The sequence below is a fragment of the Triturus cristatus genome, chromosome 6 (genome assembly GCF_964204655.1).
Source record: "Triturus cristatus chromosome 6, aTriCri1.1, whole genome shotgun sequence".
Lineage (NCBI taxonomy): Eukaryota > Metazoa > Chordata > Amphibia > Caudata > Salamandridae > Triturus > Triturus cristatus.
Window position 1 is genome coordinate 961,952,708 of NC_140589.1, and position 22,154 is coordinate 961,974,861.

At 42.0% G+C, this 22,154-nt stretch overlaps 1 protein-coding gene across 2 annotated transcripts in view; it reads right to left on the reverse strand.

The window, feature by feature from the left end:
- Positions 1-6,847: 6,847 nt before the first annotated feature.
- The window catches only part of PEX3 (peroxisomal biogenesis factor 3), a 330,616-nt gene continuing 315,309 nt past the window's right edge, over positions 6,848-22,154 (reverse strand). For both annotated transcript variants that reach the window (XM_085611666.1, XM_085611667.1), the window contains exon 12: positions 6,848-7,799. In XM_085611666.1, coding sequence (XP_085467792.1) covers positions 7,716-7,799 — 84 coding nt within the window. In that variant the 3' untranslated portion in view covers positions 6,848-7,715. The remainder of the gene's footprint in view (positions 7,800-22,154) is intronic.

Here is a 22,154-nt window from a genome sequence, read left to right on the forward strand (position 1 = left end):
TTTAGCCGTCTTGTAGCCCAGATGTGGACCCCAGGCCAGCTAAAGGCATTTGTGACAATAGTAAGCCCCTGTGGAGAGCTGAAGGTACAACATAGATCCGTATGGACTGACTCAAAGCCCTGCAACCAAGCTGATAGAATTCTTTGATGTTGGAGCCCTTTTTTTCTCAGGCACCACTGAAAGACCTTCATCTGCCATCTGATGTGTGGAGCTATCAAGATGCATAGTGCCATAAAGCCTAGCAGACATAAGACCTACAGAACCAAAATCTGTATGAGTTATAAACATTGGAATTATCATCCAAATATCTGAAATCCTCAGAGGATGAGGAAAATCTTCCATTCGGGTCATGTCCAGCACTGCTCTTATGAAAGCGTGATTATGTGTGGTAGTGAGGTGAGAATTGTAAGAGGAGATAGTAAAGCTTATGTTGTTGAGGACGGTAAGCTTGCGCAGAAGGTGTGTTTTGACCAGCGAAGAAAACTAAGCATTCACCCTCCAGTAGTCCAAGTATGCAAAATACATGGGTTCCAGATCGTTGCAGGAAAACCACATCTGTCAGCACCTGTGTGAAGAGGTCTGTTGAAGTAGTCAGTCCAAATGTTATGGTAATAACCAAATAGCAGTTTGACCTTCCTTTTTCCTTCCTGGTCGCCAAGAAGGATGAAGGCTCCAGCCTTGTTAGTTCATAGTCAATGATCGGTCATGATGGTCTCCCAATTGGTGGAAACATAGGAGACCCTGCAAGGCATGGCAGTGTAAGGTGGAGGAAGTGAACATTTTTGAGACAGCAGAGCTGACAGAAGATGGCAGGCACAAGATATGCTACTGCTGCTGGTGATGGCATCACTTAATCCACACCTGCCCCTGATATTTGGGGTGTTTGGAGCTGCTGTGAAAGGTGGTTGTAACATGAAGACTGTGCCCTAGAGCAGTCTTGAAACTTCCTATAATGTTGGATGTGTCTCACAAAGCAGGCGAGGCCCAGTGAACCGGAATTAGCTTTGGAATTTTTGAAGCATTACAGAGAGAAGTTTTATCTCTTTGAATAGCCCCTCGCCATTGAATAGCATTTCCATGAGGGTTGCCTGGACATCTTCAGGGAAGCCAGTGGAACACATCCAAACTTGGTTGTGCAGTGTGACGGCCTAGCACATGGACCAAGCTAGAGTGTCCACGGAGTCCAAACTGCACTTTAGATCTCCTTGGCGGCATCCAAACAGTTGTTGATTAGAACAGAGAATAGCGTTTTCCATGTGGAATGGCAGGTTGACAACTGTCATTTTTGCCTGTTCCCAGAGGGGGTGGACATAGTCGCCCAGGAGGCAAGTGGAATTTGGTGTATGAAGGGCGAGTCTGCTAGAGACTCACAGCTCAGTATTTTTGAAGGTGTCTCTGTTTGAAGGTGCCATGGGACTTTTTGGTGAAGGGTGTGACATCAGAAATTTTAGGTCACGTGGGACACGTTTAAGTCATCTGGGGGCATATGTATTAACATCACCATTTGCGATTCTCAAATACCGATTTTTAAAGAATCGCTATTTGAGAATTGCAAAACGGGATGTATGTAAAAAATTGCAAACTTTTTGCGATTTCTTAATATTCCTTAATTGCGATTAGCAAATTGCGAAATCGCAACTAAGGAATACCTGCCCATTCATTTCTATGGGCCAGGAGACCCATAGGAATGAATGGGAAGTAATTCTCAAATAGCAAATCGCAATTTGCTAATCGCTATTTGAGAATAATTTCAAAGGTGCAAGGGTGTCATGATGACACCCTGATGCACCCCTGAAATTAGCATGTGTGTGCATATGGCGCACATACATGCCCTAAGGGCATGTATGAGCGCCACGTGGCACTTTGTAAAATTAAAAAAAGTGCTTTTTGAAAGGAAATCGCAAATTACCACCAACTGTAAATTGGTGGTAATTTGCGATTTCTTAAGGATAATTCGCACAACTTTGGTGCTTTTTACGTCATTTAAGAAATCGCAATTTGCGATTTCTTAAATGCTTATGCAAAATTAAGAAAATCGCTAAATTAGCAATTCCTTAATTTTGCGTTGGGAATTTGCCTAATACATCCCGTTTTGCGAATTTTTAATCGCAAATGCTGTATTTTGCGAATTATAGCGTTTGCGATTAAAAATTCGCTTGATACATATGCCCCCCGGATTTTATGGACAGCTGGGTCCGAAAAGTTTAAAAAAGTCTCATTAAAGGTGAGCAAGGACAAACTGTGGAAGATGGTCACAAGATTTTTATCAAAATAGATTTTGTATTGGCAGAGGTCAGGATTAACTCCAAGGTGTCTTCTTCTAGAGGAGGGCCAGAAGGGTAAGATATGTCGCTTTCTGGGGAAGTAACCCGGCTACTTGCAGTTTGCAAATCAAAATATGAACCAGCATTAGCGGAGAAGCCTCTGAAACATATCTTTCTGTGCAGATGTAATACTTACGCATGAAGGGATCAGAGTCAAATCAAAACAGTTCTTTCATCCGGGCAAATCATCATCTAAACATGCTGTAATCTTTTCCTTGCTATTGATTTCAGTAGACTTAAAGCAGGTGCCATAGTCGACTGAGAGAATGGCATGAACTTCTGTGTGAAAGAAGCTGCAAGCCGCTTGTGTGACCGCACTTTTGCAGGCTTCCATTTTTCAAGACATTGGGGTTGGAGCCTGTGGAGAGACTCAGGGGGAGCCAGAGCCGCTGGAGTCACCAAGCCAGCATAATCGGGCCCACCCTTGGGGAGTGGCCTGGGTGTACAGGCACCATCCTGATCAAATCCAGCACAGCAAGAAGGAAGGTCTTGATCTGCACGGTGCTAGATTAAGGACAAGGAACTCTGATCTCACCTTTTCAATGTCCGTATCTACTCCAATAGCAAGAGTGTGGCACTGGGGAACAGAAGTATGATGCAGATGCCAAGTGTATACAACAGGGACATTTTGATATAACATCTGAATTTGGGATAATACCCTGAAAGTTTTGGTGGAGACATCTGACCTAGGTGCTGTCCAAATGCTGAGAAATTTCTTCAGTGTAGTACCAGGAGAACTCCGGACTGCGTTCAATGAGGTGTGAAAAGAGCCAGAACAAGTGTGTCAGTTAGTGCCTAATGTACTCCGATGTCGTCACATCTGAGTCACAGCTGTAGCTGAAGCCACATGGCTTGACCAGGCAGTGTTGGAGAGCTACTGCTGTGGAGATATTTCCTGTCCTGGATGGATATTCTTACTGTCCGGAATCGGCAGAAGAAATCTATCCATCAGAAATGAGACCGAAGAGCTGCTGTGTTATCCTGTGGAAGAAAATAATTAATTTGGATGTCCGTAGCTGGAAAGTACATCCTTTGAGATGTATGGGGACACCTGGGCTATGCTGAAGTTCAATGACAGGCCAGAATGTGTATCTGAGCCCGTGGTCTCCTGCTTTGGCAGGAGATTGGTCTCTGTGCTTGCCCCTATTCTTTTCAAGGTCTATAGGAGTGTTCCGGCAAAGGAGTCAGGTTAAGATTCCCTGTGAAATTGAGGGGTGAGCACATAGCACTAATGTTCGATTGTGAAGAAAATGTGCTCCAAAACAAATCTCCATAGAGTCTGTAGAGAGATTTAAACTTTCTGGAGGGTTACACTAAGGATAATATTTTGAAAGCAAACTTAGAAAATAATAGGATTCTGATTTGAGCATGAAAATGTAATTTCAGTGATCACTGGACCTAGAAAAATGGGATTATGCTGGGGACCCATATTTAATGCAAAAATATGATCAGTTGAGGCATTGGTGGGAGACCTAGTCAGATGCAACTGCGAGAATGTGGGATATTTGAGCATGACCTTAGAAATGTCTAATTTGTCTAGGGTATTACCATTGTTGACCTATAATGTAGAGATCTGGTTTCCTAGCTGCGAGGTCAAACTTCAAACTTTAAAGAGTGTTCTGTGTCTGTGTAACTCAATATCACTTGAGACCAGAAGAGTGGGACTGTCACTTAGTCTGCATGGAGTAGATTCCTTGCTAAGTAATTTGACAATTTTATAATGCTTGTGGACTATCTAAAACCTAGGATGATGTTGGAAAGATTTTGGTTATTCATTAGTTGTGTGTGATAACGAGTATAATTGTGTGTGAATTTGTATACATTTTGAGTTGTGTTCTGGTATTGTAAACCTTAGGATTCTGACCAGAAATTAGGTATTTATGAGAACTGTGAAAGATATTAGAAGGGTAGGATGGGCATTACTATTATCAAATAGAGAATTATTGAACATAAACATTTGAATTGTAAGGTTTGAATGGTACTGTTTCTATTGGAAAGAACACTTTTTTTAAAATAAGAAAAATTAATTATTTGGATATTTTTGCAAATGGTAAGCTTCTTTAAAGGTATATGCAGACATTTATTTAGATTGAAAATGATCTTTCTGAATCATGTGAAATCTTTTTCACGTTAATTTCAGGTTATCTTTTTAATTTGTGTGAATGTATTTTTATTTTAAATTATCTAGTAGAATTAATTTGTTGTACAACAAGTGACCCCGAAGAAGTGGTGTTGGCAATCTGCTTCTCTATATTTCTAAGAAGAAAATCAATTCTGGAAATATGAGAAACTTATGCATTTATGCCTCTTTTTGCTGAAGTGGTCTAAACGTTTGAAGTGAACAAGGAGGGGAGACCTAGTGTACGTAGAGGGAACACCACACAGGTGTATCTTTTGTATACACCACGACCTTAAAATATTTATTTTCCCTTATCAGATAGAACAAATTAATTTAGATGTCCATTCTGGTGTTAACAAAATTCAAGAGCTTAACTTCATTCTGTTTTATGATGGCGCTGAGGGTGCATTCTAGAATTAGTAGGTACTCCAGTTATGCAGGCATAGCTCTTTTATAGGGCGGATATACCTGCAGTTTGTATGTTTGCTGCTCAGGCATGGTAAACATCCAGCTGTTTCCAATGTTGGGGGTTACTTCCCAAGTCTAACATACATACATAATGTTCGGACTAGGAACCAGGCCCCTTTTTGCGGATTACAGGCACATAGGAGGTGATGGTTAGTTTCAGAGGTTTGGCATTGACTGTGTTTACTCTCACCACAAATTGAAAGATTTTCTGGTTGTTCTCCCTAATTTGCAAGTCAATGTCCTTCAAGACCACTTAGCAGGAGACTCTCGGATTGCATTTGCAGCATAATTTGGGTCAGGGTGATTATTTCTACATTAAAGAGCATATAAAAAAATAGTGATCAATATTCGGTCTTAACTCTAAATAGCATACTATTACGAGTTGCCAAAAAACCTGAGCTGTAGGTTTTTCTAGCACCTGACTGAAAACATTACTTGTAAAGTGAAGCCCTGAAATGAAAATTGTCTCAAAGTGCTTATCGGTCAAAGCGTGTACTGTTTGGATTAAGAAAAGTAACAGCTTTTAGACTGTACAAAAACCTTGTAGATTTCCTTTGAAATCTGATGTGGAGCGGGAATTGAAGGCTGCCAAACTACATAGCCATATTTAAAAACATGTTCTTATGACAAAACATGCACGTTACCAACTGCTCTATGAGTAAAGCCAACTTCTTGGAATTTTGACCAGAGGCCGAGCTATCATGACTGTGTAATACCTGCGTTCCTTAAAGGAGGAAGGGGGCTTTCATTAACAGTTTGCCATGGCTTGTAAGCCTTAAAGACTTGGCAAATTAAAATGCTCTGTAATGATGAAGTAAAAATATTAAGATTGCGGAGGTAATTATCTGAACATATCTCTATTTTGCATTGCTTAAGAGCCGGTATCTGGATTAAACGATACCAAATGATTTCTGTCAAACAAACTCAATTATGATGCACTGCTGTTCCGCATTGAGAGGAATTATTTTCACTTCTAAAATCTTGTACTATTTCCCTCCTGAATAGTCAGAAGGTTGTCCTGGTGCATCGATGTACAAATGGCTTTGTAGGCAACATGATAAATATGGCATCTACATTTTATCCCTAATCTATTGGGCATCAGGTGCTGCCGGTTTAAAAACGTGTCCTTTTTATTGGTCTGCTGAGGACTACTGCTAAATATCTAATGGCAATATTGAAGCAAATTGGATAGAGTTTGAAGAGATGGCTATGCCAGTAACTGTCGAGTGTATGCAAGTTTTATGTGTACCAGCAACATTTTTCCAGGTCTTAAAAGCTTACAATTAAGGCCTCAACAATTGTCCCGAAATTTCGCAAACGTAAGCGCTCTGAAGGTGTCAGCTAATTAGATACGTTTGTCAGAGCCACCTGTTAATCATATGTGCTTTAGAAAAGCTTGTTTTAACATGCTGCCACTGAAGTACATTTTGCAAAATATGAGTAGGTCTTCCGGTATTATCGAATATTATATATTTTTTACTTTTCTATCTAACTTATCCATATTTCATTTTGGTTAAATCTATCTACATTTATTTTATATTTAGTGTAAAAATGAAATTTCAACTAGTATAATGCCATTTTCGGGTGATAAAGGCACACCTGGACATGGACTTTTGAGTTTTACTACTGAAAGGAAACAAACAATGCATCACTCATAAGATCTAGTAGATCAGATGCACAGCTGTTGGCCTAGCAGTTACGACTGATATCAACAAAAGTTCTCCAAAAAACATTTCTTTGCCTTTCTCTACATTTAAAAATAGGTACAGATAGAGAAAAAAATGGTTCTCTCTGTATTTAACCGTAAAAAGTAATTAGTTAATATAGAAAACTGGGAGTCTTGAATAGAAGATTTGCAGTAAAAAATAAACGTGATATTCAATCCCAAAGTTGACGATAACTTAATTTCAATTATATAAGTATGGCCACCACAGAATTGTACATTAAAATACTTTATTGTAATACAGACATTCCAGTGGGCTCATAATTAAAACATTGGTAAGAACGGCTATTTACAAATGAATATGCACAGTTGTAGTTTCATACAAACAGCAGTGAACCATTTCGTACAAATTAAACACATAAATTAAAGGAATCAAGTTGCTTTACGAAGGTGCCATAACCAGACCTTTTGGTCAGGTATACAGTAACGGTTTCTCTAGCCCACGCAGACACCTAAAACTTTTTAGTTCAGCAACAGAAAGGGAGCATTTGCCAGAAATCTAAAATGTTACATGTAATAAAGACAGGCATTTCCTAACTGGGTCAGAAAAAGTATTACATTCTGCATGTTAGACCTTTTATAGGACCAATCTCCATGCGTAATACACTATATTGTGTAGATATTTTACAAAAGCAGATTGTACCGTGAAGGTAACTACAACCTGTGCCCATTAATATGATTAATGTAGGTACCATACTGCTCTATGTACTGGAACCCATGCAAGGCATTGTTTTGGTGCAGCTAAAATAGGTGTGCCAGGCTTTTTTTATCCAGGCCAATAACCGGACAGTCATTCTGAGCACATCTCTATTAAGTTGTTTTTATCTGAGGTATTTGAGCGGGGCACATTCCACATGTATGCATTCTATAGGTCCATTTTTGAAGTCTCATTCATCCAGTGTACTTTTCAGATACAGTTTGTTAAATTATTTTGTGATAAAAAGGTACTTGGTCAATTCAGCTATGAGAAACACAGGTGCAAATCTAGCTTAATTGCTTTAATTCCAGCTGTATTGTTCCATCGGACATCAATGTGAAGCGAATGACCTTTTCCATAATCCTTTTCAAGATGTAAGACCAATCACTTCTCCAGTTGCTGAGGGGTGCTGAAAGCTTCGTATACATTAGCAGCAAAGTCTTTCACTTGTTCCATCATCAATAGGTCCTACAGAAAAAGAGCAAGATTGCACATTTTTATTAGGGTAAACAGTGCTAAAAAGAGAGATTTTCAAGTGGCATCTCTAGAAGTGATTTTCAGGGGGGCATACATGGGGCCACAGACAATACTGGTGGAGCTACCCACAAATGTGTGTGTATATATATATATATATATATATACACACACACACACCCCTCCCTCTATAAACACATACAACATATACATATATATACACACACATATATACATACACACAAATATAACATTATATATATATATATATATATATATATATATACACACACACACACACACACCCACAAATATATCTAACTATCAGCAGTCACAAAGTTTCACCCTCCACCGCAACGCTCGTCCTGGCTGCATTCCCAGCGGTGGTGAGCCGCAATATCGATGTGTGTTTCCGACGAACAAGTAAAACAGTCAGCAACTGGTGCACTTGTGGGAAGGGTTTTTTTTTTTTGCAAAGTGCTTTAATCAGTAAGTCACAAAGCACTGACAGACAAAGGTATACAGGCACGGACTAAACAGTTATATTAGAGTGAAATAACATAATGTATGTTGACGTCCACGAGTACAGATAGTGGCATTACAGAACAGCTTATTAGAAAACACGTCTGTTTACATCGATTCCTTCTTGTCCCCCTTGGTGAAAGACTTAAGTTCCAATGTCAAAGACGCTCAAGATTTTCTTAAAATGATTGAGGACATTGAATGGGAGGATGATATGTTATTGATCACCCTTAACATCACAAGTTTGTACACCTGCATTGAACATGAAAAAGGTATGCAGGCAGTTAAATGGTTCATAGACAAAAGGGCCCTGAAATATTTGGAACATAATACTATGCTTGTATCTATGACCAAAGTTTGTCTAGAAAACAACATTTTTCTTTGTTTGCAGGGCAATTATATCGCCAACTATAAACACCTAGTACATAGTCATTATAGGTCTACTTCGGCCAACAAGGGCAGGACTATGTTTTTTTTCCATGCATGAATTGCAAAGCCTGTAAATATAGTAACAAGATCAGCGGGTACGAAGTGGTAGAAAGAGGTGGCACTAAACGGTAAAAGATAAACAAACCGTTGAATTGTAATTCAGAATTCACAGTATCCTGCCTGGTATGTCCTTCTCCTAAAAGGTATATAGGAAGCACTATACATCCCAATAAAAAGAGAATTCTTGAACATATGCGGGCTATCACCAAGATAGATTCAACCTATTCTGTGGCCCGACATTTTTAACTGAAGCATAACAGGAACCGCGACCTTTTAAAATTCTTCTGCATTGACCAGGTACCTAAAGATGAAAGGGGAGGGGACAGAGTCAAGAAATTGCGCAGCTTGGAATCAAGGTACATTATAGAACTCCAAACAAGGGCCCCTGAGGGATTAAACAACGATGAAGAATTGTGGGTCCATTTAAGGTAATTAGGGCCTAGTCCGGGATATGAGCCTCGTTTCCATTCACTGCTATCTCCCCGTAGAAGGAGTTACTTACCTTCAGTAACGTTGTATCTGGTAGAGACACAGTCTAGCCGCAGAATCCTTAACTTAGTATGACGCCTGGGGGATATTCTAAGTTAAGGAATCTGCGGCTAAATGTCTATCAGATGAACGAGTTACTTACCTTCGGTAACAATGTATCTGGTAGAGACACAGTCTAGCTGCAGATTCTTTAACTTAGAATATCCCCCCAGGCGTCAGACTAAGTTAAGGAATCTGCATCTAGATGTCGCTATCAGATGCGTAGGTTATCATTATTTCTTCCTAGTATTATACGAGGACACTGTCTCGACAGAGGTCCCTCGTATTCACCAGCTGGCTCATACAGGGCGCTAAGAAGCAATTTTGCCGTTACTAACTCCTGAGTTTGTACGACTATGCCCATTCAGGGCTTTAGTGAGGCAATATTCCTTGAAACGCCAATTCGATTTAATGTGCAATATTGAGAGACACTGTGCGAAAACGGGGTATGACACTATTCAAATTATATTGTATTGAATTTGTGCCCTTTTTCTTAATTAATAAATTTTTGGGCTTGTGAACGAATTAGTGATTATCACGGTATATGATGAAATATTATGTTCTCATCTCTCACACTGAATAGTGACCACTGAAACAGTGACTTGGACCAGTTTATGTAGAGCCATACCTAATGAATTATTCATGTATTTCATACATTGGAGCTCTGCTAAACTTGGTAAACACGTCCCTCATGCGTTTAAGTATTGTTTCTTTCTATAATATTAAGAATTGTGCTGTCTCCACTCAGTAATGAATATGTTCCAAAATGGCCGCCTTGGTTACATAGTACTAACCCAAATCCATAGACCGTTATTGCTTTCGATGAATGATTGTACATTTTTTTCGCGTAACATAATCCTCTTGGTTTTAAATTGTTAATAAAGTTTGAATCACGCTGATATTGAAGAATCACAGTGAAGCTCATGGTCGTGGCAGTCAATCACAGTGAAGCGTGTGGTCGGGAGGGTGCGCGAACCTACCGCTTCCCCAGATATCAAAACTTTTATTTTTTGAATTTTTCAGCAACTACTGAACGGATTTACATCATTTAAAAGAAAGTCACTTTCTGAATCAAGCACTACATTTTTGCCAAATTTGGTGTAATTCCGTTCAGCAGTTCGGGCTGTAGCCTTGGCTACTGTTTCCTATGGGAAATTTATTTTTTGACTTTTTATTTTTTGAATTTCTCAGCAACTACTGAACGGATTTACACCACTTAAAAAAAAGGTCGCTTTCTGAACCAAGCTCTACCTTTATGCCAAATTTGGTGTAATTCCGTTCAGCAGTTCGGGCTGTAGCCTGTAATAACATTTCCTATGTAAATTAACATGGAGAAAACACTTTTTGGGACCCCCCCCCTTTTTTCTCAGCCCCCACTTGATGAATAAACCACAAACTTTCAGGATAGGAGCTGACCTAGATAGACCTTTTTTTTGGAGAATTTTGCGAACATTCGTCAAACGACGCCAAAGTCATTAGCAAATCAAAAAATGCTTTTCCTATGGAAACTAGGTTCTAACTATAACTACCTACTGGCGACAGACGGACATGGGTGTGTGTCCAAGACCCCGAGAGAGGTCGAAACCCGTTGTTTTTGTGCCATGAAACTTTCAACTTTTGGAAGCGAAACACCTCTCCAGACCTCCTCATGCACTCAGGTCAATTTCAGCGTGATAATTGAAACATTACTTTTAATATTTTTAGCGTATTTTTAAGCTGCTTTTGTGCTTTTAAAAATACTGTGTTCATTTTAACTTTGTTGTCCACCTGATTCCGGTGTCCCCCCGATCCGCCGCGGCTTGTGCCGATCGTGCGGAGGGGTAAAACACCAAGCTTACACTTCCTCACTTCCGGTGAGTGGATTAGGTCAGCGTACTAGTTGTGCCTGCTGCTGTTACGGTCCCGCCCACTCCCGACATTTTAACGAGTGCGCAGAGCGGACGCGCGCAGCGGGCGCGCCGGCGGCGCGCCGAAGGCGCGCCAAAGGCAAGCCCGTCTGTGCCCGTCCGCGCCTGACCGTCGCCAGGCGCCGGGACCGCTGCTCGAATTTCTAATTTGAACCTCTTGTAACGTCTTCTTCATGGCGCTTCTCCAATATTCAAGTGCTAAGCTTCACGCATTGAATACTGATCGCCCTGCCCTCAGTTTACCGGATAATTTCTCCTCCTCCCTCTGTAACTACCTCTCTAATCAGTCCCTTCCCCTCTGCCGACACCTACCAAAAACCTTGGAACAAGATCAGTCCAGAAGCCTTTTCCGCGCATTTCTCCCCTACACCTATCGGACCTTTAACAGATCCTGACCAGGGTGCAATCTATCTTGATCAAGCCATTACCGCAGCCCTAGATATCATTGCTCCTATCAAATCCAGCAGATGTCCAACTAAACTATCTCCTTGGTTCACCCCCGAACTTAAAATAACGAAATCTGCTGTCAGGGCACTTGAACGCAAGTGGAGGCACTCTAAAAACCCCCACGACAGAATACAATATAAAAAATCCCATCAACAATATATGAGGGATATTGCCTCTGCAAAAAAAGACTATCTGGGTGCCAGGATAGATCGGGCTGCTAACTCCCATAGAGAACTCTATAAAATAGTTAAAGAATTCTCTAGTCCTGCGTCCTGTCTGCCTCCGACAGTTGCTTCCTATGAATGGGTCAATGCTCTTTCTTCATTCTTTTATAACAAAGTAAATGATATTTATAAAACCTTTGTTAACTCCACCACTATTGACCTACCCGACAAGCAGCCAATAAGCTCTACCCCTCTTATTCCCTTGACCATTTTGAAGGACTTCCATTCATTCTCAGAACTCGATGTAACATCCACACTGTCTAGAATTACTTCTGGTTCCCCCACTGATCCTGCGTCATCTTCAATCATTTCCAAAATTGCCCCTATCCTCATCCCTCACTTGACCAGAACCCTTAACCTCACACTTTCCCAATCAATCGTGCCTGCTCACTGGAAGAAAGCTGTCATCAGGCCCATTCTGAAAAAACCATCTGCTGACCCAACTCTGCCTCTAAACTACCGTCCCATTTCCCTCCTCCCCCTGTTTGGAAAGGTCCTGGAATCGCTGGTCAATTCCCAACTCACCAAACATTTAGAAGCCAACAAACTGCTGGACCCTTCTCAGTCTGGATTCAGAGCATTTCACAGCACTGAAACTGCTCTAATTGAGATGGTGGATAATATAAGACTTGCCCTGGATGACAAACAGCCCTCCATTCTGGTCTTATTAGACCTGTCTGCTGCCTTCGACACCATCTCACACAGTATTCTTCTAAAACGTCTTGTGGAGGTGGGTGTCGAAGGTTCAGCCTTAAGGTGGATTAAAAGTTTTCTGACTGGACGTAGCTTGAAAGTGCAAATCGACAAATTCACCTCCTCGGATCAGGAAGTAGACAAGGGCGTGCCACAAGGCTCCATACTAAGTCCCACGCTTTTTAATCTTTATGTGTCTCCATTGGCTAGACTAATCAAAGCACACAGGTTTGAAACCGTGTCCTATGCCGATGACACTCAAATTCTCATCACTCTAGGAATTGATCCCACCAGTGTTAAAACTAGATTCCAGCAGTGTATGATCAAGGTAAAAGAGTGGATGTCAAACAACTATCTGTTATTGAATGCAGACAAAACCGAGATACTACTCTTCGGAAATGCAAACAAATTTTGGAGTGACGATTGGTGGCCTATAACTTTAGGGCCGTGTCCCCCTCCCAAAACGTCAGCCCGAAATCTGGGGATAGTGTTGGACAACAAACTCTCTATGTCTGACCATATCAACAGCACTGTGCGCTCCAGCTTCGGGCTCATGCGCAACCTGAAGAAAATTTTCAAATGGATTCCCCTTCCCTCCCGCCTGCCTCTGGTCCAGGGACTAATTATTAGCCGCCTGGACTATGGCAATGCACTTTTTGCATCCATTAATGAAAATCTTCTGAACAAACTCCAAGTCCTGCAGAACACCGCTGCCAGAATGGTCCTTGATCTCCCCTCTCGCACTCCCTCGGCCCCAAGCTTGAGGTCACTACACTGGCTTCCTATAAAAAAGCGCATCGAATTCAAACTTTGTTGCCTGGTCCACAAAACCTTAAATGGCAAAGGCCCTCTATATCTCGCCAATAAACTCATTGCCTATCACTCGACTAGAACGCTCAGATCATCCTCCAAGCACCTTCTCTGCGTCCCCAAAGTTCGAACGGCCAGAAACGGAGACAGATCTTTCTCTAAAATAGCCCCTCTTATCTGGAACTCCCTCCCTCTCCCTATGAGGATTGAACCAAATAATCTAAAGTTCCGCAAACTGCTGAAAACCTGGTTGTTCTAATTTGGTCTGATTACCTGTCCATCATTGGAGTTTCTGCAGGCGCTTTGAAACCTACGGGTGATTTACGCGCCTTATAAATGCCAATACAAAAATACAAAAAAATACAAAAAATCTCTACAATCGGAGTGGCTCGTTCTTCTCATGCAAACCAGCATGAGGGAATACTGTTGCGATATATATATACATACACATTTGCCTACATTTGTTTTAAATAGGACTTTCTAAGGATACACACACACACACGGAAAGTTCAGCAAACATGCAGGGTTGTGTATTGCCTCAAACAAAAAATTATTTGCAGTGAAGGTAGCCGGACAAATATGTGATGCAAGGTGCAGTGTCTGTTTTTTTCTGAGTAGTCTCTTGGAACATTCAACAGCTGTTGTGGTGGAGCCCAAGTGGGCGGCAGGACAAATAAAAGTTGGGGCATGGGCCCCATCTGACTGTCCTCTAGCGATGTCACTGACATTTCCATAATATGTTACATTAAACTATCCGAATCAATAGTGCACATCTATTATTTCTACAGTACCACAGCAATTTGAAAGTCTGGAAGACTCTTGTATATTCATTCGGTCTTGGAATTTTCATTGACCAGAGTCAAGGTTGCGTTTGGTTACCAAGCATTAATTTGTCCAATGTATTTAAAATTGTGTCAAAAATATAGAATGTGTCTGAAGGAAATCCACCTTTTTCTTTTATTCCGTCAATTGTTTTTGACTGTGAACATCTGGTATTTGACCTCTGTAGTAGCTGGGGCATCATGGTATGACCTGTAAAAATAACAAGTATTGGCAAAGCCAACCTTTCTCGTCTTTGTGACCAACTGGCTTTGCCAATGGATTTTAGCCACACTGCACAGCATTGTGGCTAAAGGTTCCTCATGGTTAAAGTTTTGAAAATAACAAAAAGCTGTAAACGTGAGCACTGTGAGGTGCGTGCACCAAACAAATGTGCCTACAAAATGACACAAATGCTTTTTTCCTTTTTTAGTTGGGCATCTCAGTAGAATCATTAACTAAAAATCTTTTTTTTAAATGCACAAAGCCTTTTTTTTTTTTAAACAAGCTCTGTTCATTTAAAGCAACAAAGGGGACAGAGGGGCCAGGCAAAGCAATAAGGGGGAAAGGGGAGGGATTTGGTAAAGCAAAAGCAACACTGGGAAGGTAGGGGGATGTAAAGCAACACTAGGAGGGCGGGGAGTGAGGGGCAGTAAAACAAGAAGGAAGTCAGACGGGGAAAGCAACCACGAGGGTAAGGGGATGCAATGGGGAGATGCACGGTGGCAGGCGCAATATGTGGGGGCAGGGCAAGAGAGAAACAGGGAGATAAGTACACGAGGATAACAGTTCAAAAACACATGCAGTCTCATGGAGTGTTTCATACAAAAGAATGAAGTAGTGCTTGAAAAGCAGGCAAGGGAAGCAACAATGCCAACCAATTAACACACGTTTAAGAGGGAATGTTCCATGGGAGGGACAAACCCAACATTGACCAGCTGGGACACGAATAAGAAGCAGCCAAATGAGATTGGCAAGGAAAGAATATCAATGGTAAGCAATAGGCGGGTACCAAGCCCCTCTAATGTAGTTGGTAAGACACAAAAATTCTCACAACAGCCAGCAAAAGAGTTGTCTAGAGGCTCAACCTAAAAAGGTTTGTGCTTTTGTTTCAAATATGTTTCACCTTTGTAAGTAGCTTTAACTGTGTGTAAATATTCTACGTAGCTACACAAACTTCTAACGTAGGATGTACATATTTGTACAAGCGATCGCAGAGATCTGTTTTTAAATGTGTGATACTAACAACCTAATTGTTTTCAATGTGTTTTAGTAAATAACTGCAAACTTAAAATCTGCAGCATGTCTGCAAGTATAACAAACTCAATGGAAACACTGGATTCCAATTATCCACACTCCTTGCCTAAGATGTGTGTGTGTGTGTATATATATATATATGTATATATATACACACACACATACATACATATATACACACAATTACCTACTGGCGGTTGCCAGTAGGTAGTTCTAGTTAGGACCTATTATCTATAGGAAATCCGCAACATACTATTTGGAATAACTTTGACGCTGGTTGACGAATCTTGGCGAAATTTTCAAAACTGGTGAGGCACTCTGGTACGCTCCTATCCTGAAAGTCTCAGGGTGATTCGTCAAGCGGGGGCCAAGAAAAAAGGGGGTCCCAAAATGTGTTTTCCCCATGCAATTTTCCATAGGAACCGTTAAATCGCAGCTGCAGCCCGAACTGCTGAACGGAATTACACCAAATTTGGCAAAGAGGTAGCCCTTGGTTCACACTCGTGCCTTTTGGTTAAATGGTGTAAATCAGTTCAGTAGTTGCTGAGAAAATCAAAAGTAAAATCATAGATATATCTATGGCCTCGGAGGATCCGCGCACACTATACGCACCCTCCCGATAACGAGCTGTATGCTAATTGGCTGTCAACATTCCAAATCAGGAAGTGTTGGCAGCCATCTTGTGCCTCGGTAGAACCGAGGCGCAAGAAAACAGTAAAACAAATGCGAGATGACGTGTGCAAACACGCCCTGTGGCGCATTTCAAGTTGGGGAAATAATTCCCTTTCAATCCTGAGGGCCCACTAGCCCACCAGGTGCTTCCAGTAAGCACCACTGCGCTGCGTTGCAGAGAGGTGGTGCAGGCTGTGCCCCTTTTTACACCTCTCTGCAATGGCGCTTACTGGACATACATAGTGGGCTATTTTGCCCCTAGGGACCCTCAGGATTCAAGGAGACTTAATCTCCCAACTTAAAACGGCCAGAGGGCGTGTTTACACAGTGGGGAAGGGAGGGGACGGGGCCTGACCGCCACCCCCCGGGGCCTGACCGCCACCCCCCGGGGCTTGTGTATTTAAAAAAAAAAAAAATACCCTGTGTGTTGGGGGGGCTCGAGCCCCCCACACGCCCCGGGGACCACCACCTCCCCGGGCTTCAAAACTGAATGGGTGGGGGGCTCGAAGCCTCGGGGACCGCCAGACCCGCCCTGGGGACCGCTTTGTGAAAATATTTGCACACATGTCCGTTCCGTACCCCCACATTTAAAGTTTAGTGCCCCGGGAGGTGGCGGTACCCAGGGCGGTGTGGGGGGTGGGGGGGGGGGGGGGGGATTGAGGGACCTGGCCTGCCCGGGGGCTTCAATTAAACGAAGCCCAGGAGCCCACGCTTTGTTTTAATTTTTTTATTTACGCGACCGGATCCGCGGATCCTCAGTGCATCTCACTGATTTAAAAAAATAAAAAATGCTTTTTTGGGCCTAGGGGGTCAGGGTGTTTCTACCCTGCTCCCTTTTCTTGTTTTACGCATTTCTTTTTCTCTTTTCTTGTGCCTCGGTTCTACCGAGGCACAAGATGGCTGCCAAAACTTCCTGGTTTGAAGTGTTGACAGCTAATTAGAATGCAGCTCGTGATCGGCAGGGTGCGCGGATCCTCCGTGCCTCTAAATATCTAAACTTTTATTTTTGCTTTTCTCAGCAACTACTGAATGGATTTACACCATTTAGAAAAAAAAGGATGCTTTCTGAAGCAAGCATTACCTTTTTGCCAAATTTGATGTAATTCCGTTCAGCAGTTCCAGCTGTAGCCGTGTCTAAAGTTTCCTATGAGAAATTGATTTTACAATCTCTATTTTTTGAACTTCTCAGGAACTACTGAACGGATTTACACCATTTAAAAAAAAAGGTCTCTTTCTGAACCAAGGGCTACCTTTTTGCCAAATTTGGTGTAATTCCGTTCAGCAGTTCGGGCTGTAGTCGTGTCTAAAGTTTCCTATGGGAAATAACATGGAGAAAACACGTTTTGGGACCCCCCTTTTTTCTCGGCCCCCGCTTGGCGAATCACCCCGTAACTTTCAGCATAGGAGCTGACCGGAGCGAGCCATACGTTTTGAAAATGACGCGAAGATTCGTCAGCCTGCGCCAAAGTTGTTGGGAAAACAAAAAACGAGTTTCCTATGGAAACTAGGTCCTAGGTTTTAGGGAATGTTATAGTTAGTTGGACATTTCACTCGTAGAAAACCATAGAAATTCCCCCGTTATTGTTAGGTCAGCTAACTATAACTCACGCCCCCGCAATGCACTGCTGATGACGTCACATATTACATCACTCATGACATGGTCAGTGACATCACTGATGACATCTCAAATGACATCACTGATGACATCATCCATATGATAATTTCATGCATCTTCTCACACCCTAATATAGCTTTAGATACACCCACTCTAAATTACAGACTGCCATTCTCAAAACCATAGACACTCCAACACCAATAACTACATACCCACTCACTAATTTTTAGGTCTACACACACACATCCACTCACTCACCCGTACAGTCACTCATACTTATGGTCACTCAGTACAGGACTATCAAATGCACTCATACACCTATATAGACACTCATACACTGCCACTCATCCATAGAGGTACTCACACACCTAGTCAGTCATGCAAATCATTAATCACACTCCAATTTACTCACCTATACAGTTATACACACACCAGCTCACTTACTCATACAAATACTAGCACATTCTTACGTTTTTATACAATCACTGACAAGCAAACACTCATCCATACAGCCACTCTCACAACCACGCACTCAGTTATAACCATTTATATACTCCAAGACATATATACAGCCTTTCATATATGTAGTTACTCACACATGTACCACTGAGATATACATTCACTCACTAACACACCCATACACACACTCACCCACCCATACAGTCCATCACAGATGCACACTTCAAACCATGCACCCAGTGAATCACCCACTCACACATCTATGCACAGAGTCACACACACCCCACCCACACAAACTCTCAGGCACCCATACAGACACTCAGATACCCAATCAATAACTCATATAGACACTTATGTCGTTATTCACAAACAGACAGACGGATACAGACATTCACACAGTTTAGTCACTAATCCATGTATTCACTAAGATATGTTTAATCACTCACTTAGAGTCAGTCACGCACCTAGTAAATCATCCTTTCAGACACTTATACACCCCCTCATTCTTTAATATGCCTTTCCCTATATATATTAAACATGTTTAAACTTTACAGAAACACACAGTCACTGGATGATGTCATCAGTGATATCATTTGAGATGTCATCAGTCATGTCACTGACCATGTCATGAGTGATGTAATATGTGAAGTCATCAGCAGTGCATTGCGTGGGCGCGAGTTATAGTTAGCTGAACTAACTATAATGGGGGAATTTCTATGGGTTTGTACGAGTGAAATATCCAGCTAACTATAACTTTCCCTAAAACCTATGGTTTTTTCAGTGAATTTCTAAGGTTTTTTAAATGCTAATTTCTAACTATAACGTGCCTAAAACCTATGGTTTTTTCAGTGAATTTCTAAGGTTTTTTAAAGGCTAATTTCTAACTATAACGTGCCTAAAACCTATGGTTTTTTCTGTGAATTTCTAAAGTTTTTTAAATGCTAATTTCTTACTATAACGTGCCTGAAACCTATGGTTTTTTCAATATATATATATTCACTGAAAAAACCATAGGTTTCACACATGTTATAGTTAGCTGGACATTTCACTCGTAAAAAACCAATGAAATTCCCCCGTTATAGTTAGTGCAGGCAACTATAACTCACGCGACCGCAATCCTCTGCTGATGATGTCAAATATTACATCACTGATGACATATGTGTCTTTATGAAAAATAAATATTTGTAATATATGTATAGCTAAAGATACAGTATTAGCATCAACAGAGGATTGCGGTCGCGTGAGTTATAGTTGCCTGCACTAACTATAATGGGGGAATTTCATTGGTTTTTTACGAGTGAAATGTCCAGCTAACTATAACATGTGTGAAACCTATGGTTTTTTCAGTGAATTTGCAAGGTTTTTTAAATGCTAATTCCTAACTATAACGTGTGTGAAACCTATGGTTTTTTCAGTGAATTTGTACGGTTTTTTAAATGCAAATTTTTTTTTGAGATTTTTGGTAAACCTATGTATAAAATAATATATGTACTATATCCTGCATTATGGAATGGTTAATTTTTTTTTAATGCATTTTTTTCCGTGCGCGTACTGTAAGCTGACGCTACGCGCTCCGTACGTCATAAGTACGGTGCGCTTACGTGATACGATGCGCGTACGGTAAGCTGACGCAACGCTCTCCGTACGTCATAAGTACAGTGCGCTTACGTGATACGATGCGCGTACGGTAAGCTGACGCAACGCGCTCCGTACGTCATAAGTACAGTGCGCTTATGTGATACGTACGTGACGTACGCGTACACGCATACGCGTTGCGCTGAAGCAACGTCGCGGTTACGCAGGGGCATGTAATGCGCATGCTCGAGTGCTTCTTACGTACGCGCTCCGCAAGCGTCACGTTTGCGCATGCGTACTTGTTTACGAGCGCGTACCGTAAGCTTACGGAGCGCGCACGGTAGGTCATGTGATCCACAAAGAACACTTTTCATTGGTTGAAACTACTTTCAGTTCCAGAAACTTCCCACACCACACCCATTCCCCTCATTACTGCTTGAGATCCCCTAGGAGGAGGAGCTGAATTGACATTGAGATACAATGGCAGAGCAGCAGACCTCTTCTGAGAGTGAGCCTAGCAGCACCATCATCAGACAGAGAAGGAGGAAACAAAAGGATTCTTTTGTGTGGGAGTATTTTATTTTTCCAGAGGGGCAGAAAAAGGTCAATGCTCCATTGGTCACTTGCAGACTTTGTGACCGTGTTTTATCTAGAGGAGATCCAAGGAAGAAGTATTCCTTTGGAAATCACTCTATGAAGAGACACCTTAGGGATAAACATCCCATGACCTCTGCTCGACATACTGAAGAAAACTCTTCAGTAAGTCACCGGAGCCCAACCTCAGAAGCTCAGCCGAGTACATCATCGGCAGCTCAGCTGAGCCCTTCCTCTGAGGTAGGAGCATCACCTTCTTCTGCTCCTCTGGACATTAACCCTCGATTTCGGAGGGTTTCAATGAGGTGTACAACGTGTTGTGGTCTTATTGTTTTTGGGGAGACCAGTGTTTCCCTTATTAACAATAAGATAGACCAGCACGTTTGTAGACGCTCATAATATTCCCATTCTTTCTTTCCTCCATCCCTGCATTAACCCAACGGCTCTTTTAAGAGCCAACCTTACCTCACAATTTTTTAAATTTTTTTTTAAGCTTTCCTTTTTGAATTTTTTTTTTAGCCGTGCGCGCACGGTACGCGTAATCGCGGAATAGTTACGCGATGTTCGCGGAATTTTTCCTCGCGGAATTTCTCAGTTTACGCCGTGCGCGTACGCTACGCGCATTCGGCGATTTTTCGAAAAAAAAATTAAATTAATTTTTGCCCTTGGGGGTCCTTCTGGGACCCCCTGACAAAGGCTAGGGGGTCAGGAACTGTCCACCCTGCCCCCTTTTCACGTTCTCCACCTTTGTTTTTCACCCCCTCAGACTGCGAGAGACAAAATGGCGGCCGACACTTCCTGGTTTCGACCGATTCGAATGTTTACTGAGATCTAACAACCAATCAGAATCGCGCTCGTGCACGGCGGCGTGCGCGTACGGTAAGCTTACGGTACGCGCTCGGAGCGCGCCCATAGATATATACATTGATTTAAATGCTATTTTCTCAGGAAATACTAAACAGATTTACACGAGACCTTCAAAAGGCACATCCCTGACCTGAGGGCTACCTCTCTGCCAAATTTCAAGTAATTCTGTTCAGCCGTTCGGGCTGTAGCTCGGACTAAAGGTCCTATGGAAAAATGCATGGGGGAAACGCGTTTTGGGACCCCCCCCTTTTTCTCAGCCCCCGCTTGACGAATCCCCCCCGAGACTTTCAGGGTAGGAGCGGAGCGCCCCACCTATTTTGAGAATTTCGCGAGGATTCGTCAATCGGCGCCAAAGTTATTCCAAATAGAATGTTGCGGATTTCCTATGGAAACACGGTCCTAACTATAACTATCTACTGGCGACCGCCAGTAGATATATATATATATATATATATATATATAATCTACTGGCGGTCGCCAGTAGATACTTATAGTTAGGACCGTGTTTCCATAGGAAATCTGAAAATTCTATTTTGAATAACTTTGGCGCCGGTTGACGAATCCTCGCGAAATTTTCAAAACTTATGGGGCGCTCCGCTCAGCTCCTACCCTGAAAGTCTCGGGGCGATTCGTCAAGTGGGGGCCGAGAAAAAAATGGGGTCCCAAAACGCGTTTTCCCCATGCATTTTCCCATAGGACCTTTAGTCGAAGGTACAGCCCGAACGGCTGAACAGATTTACTTGAAATTTGGCAGAGAGGTAGTCCTCAGGTCAGGGAAGTGCCTTTTGCAGGTCTGGTGTCAATCTGTTCAGTAGTTCCTGAGAAAATAGCATTTAAAAGCATATACATATCTATAAGCGCGTACCGTGCG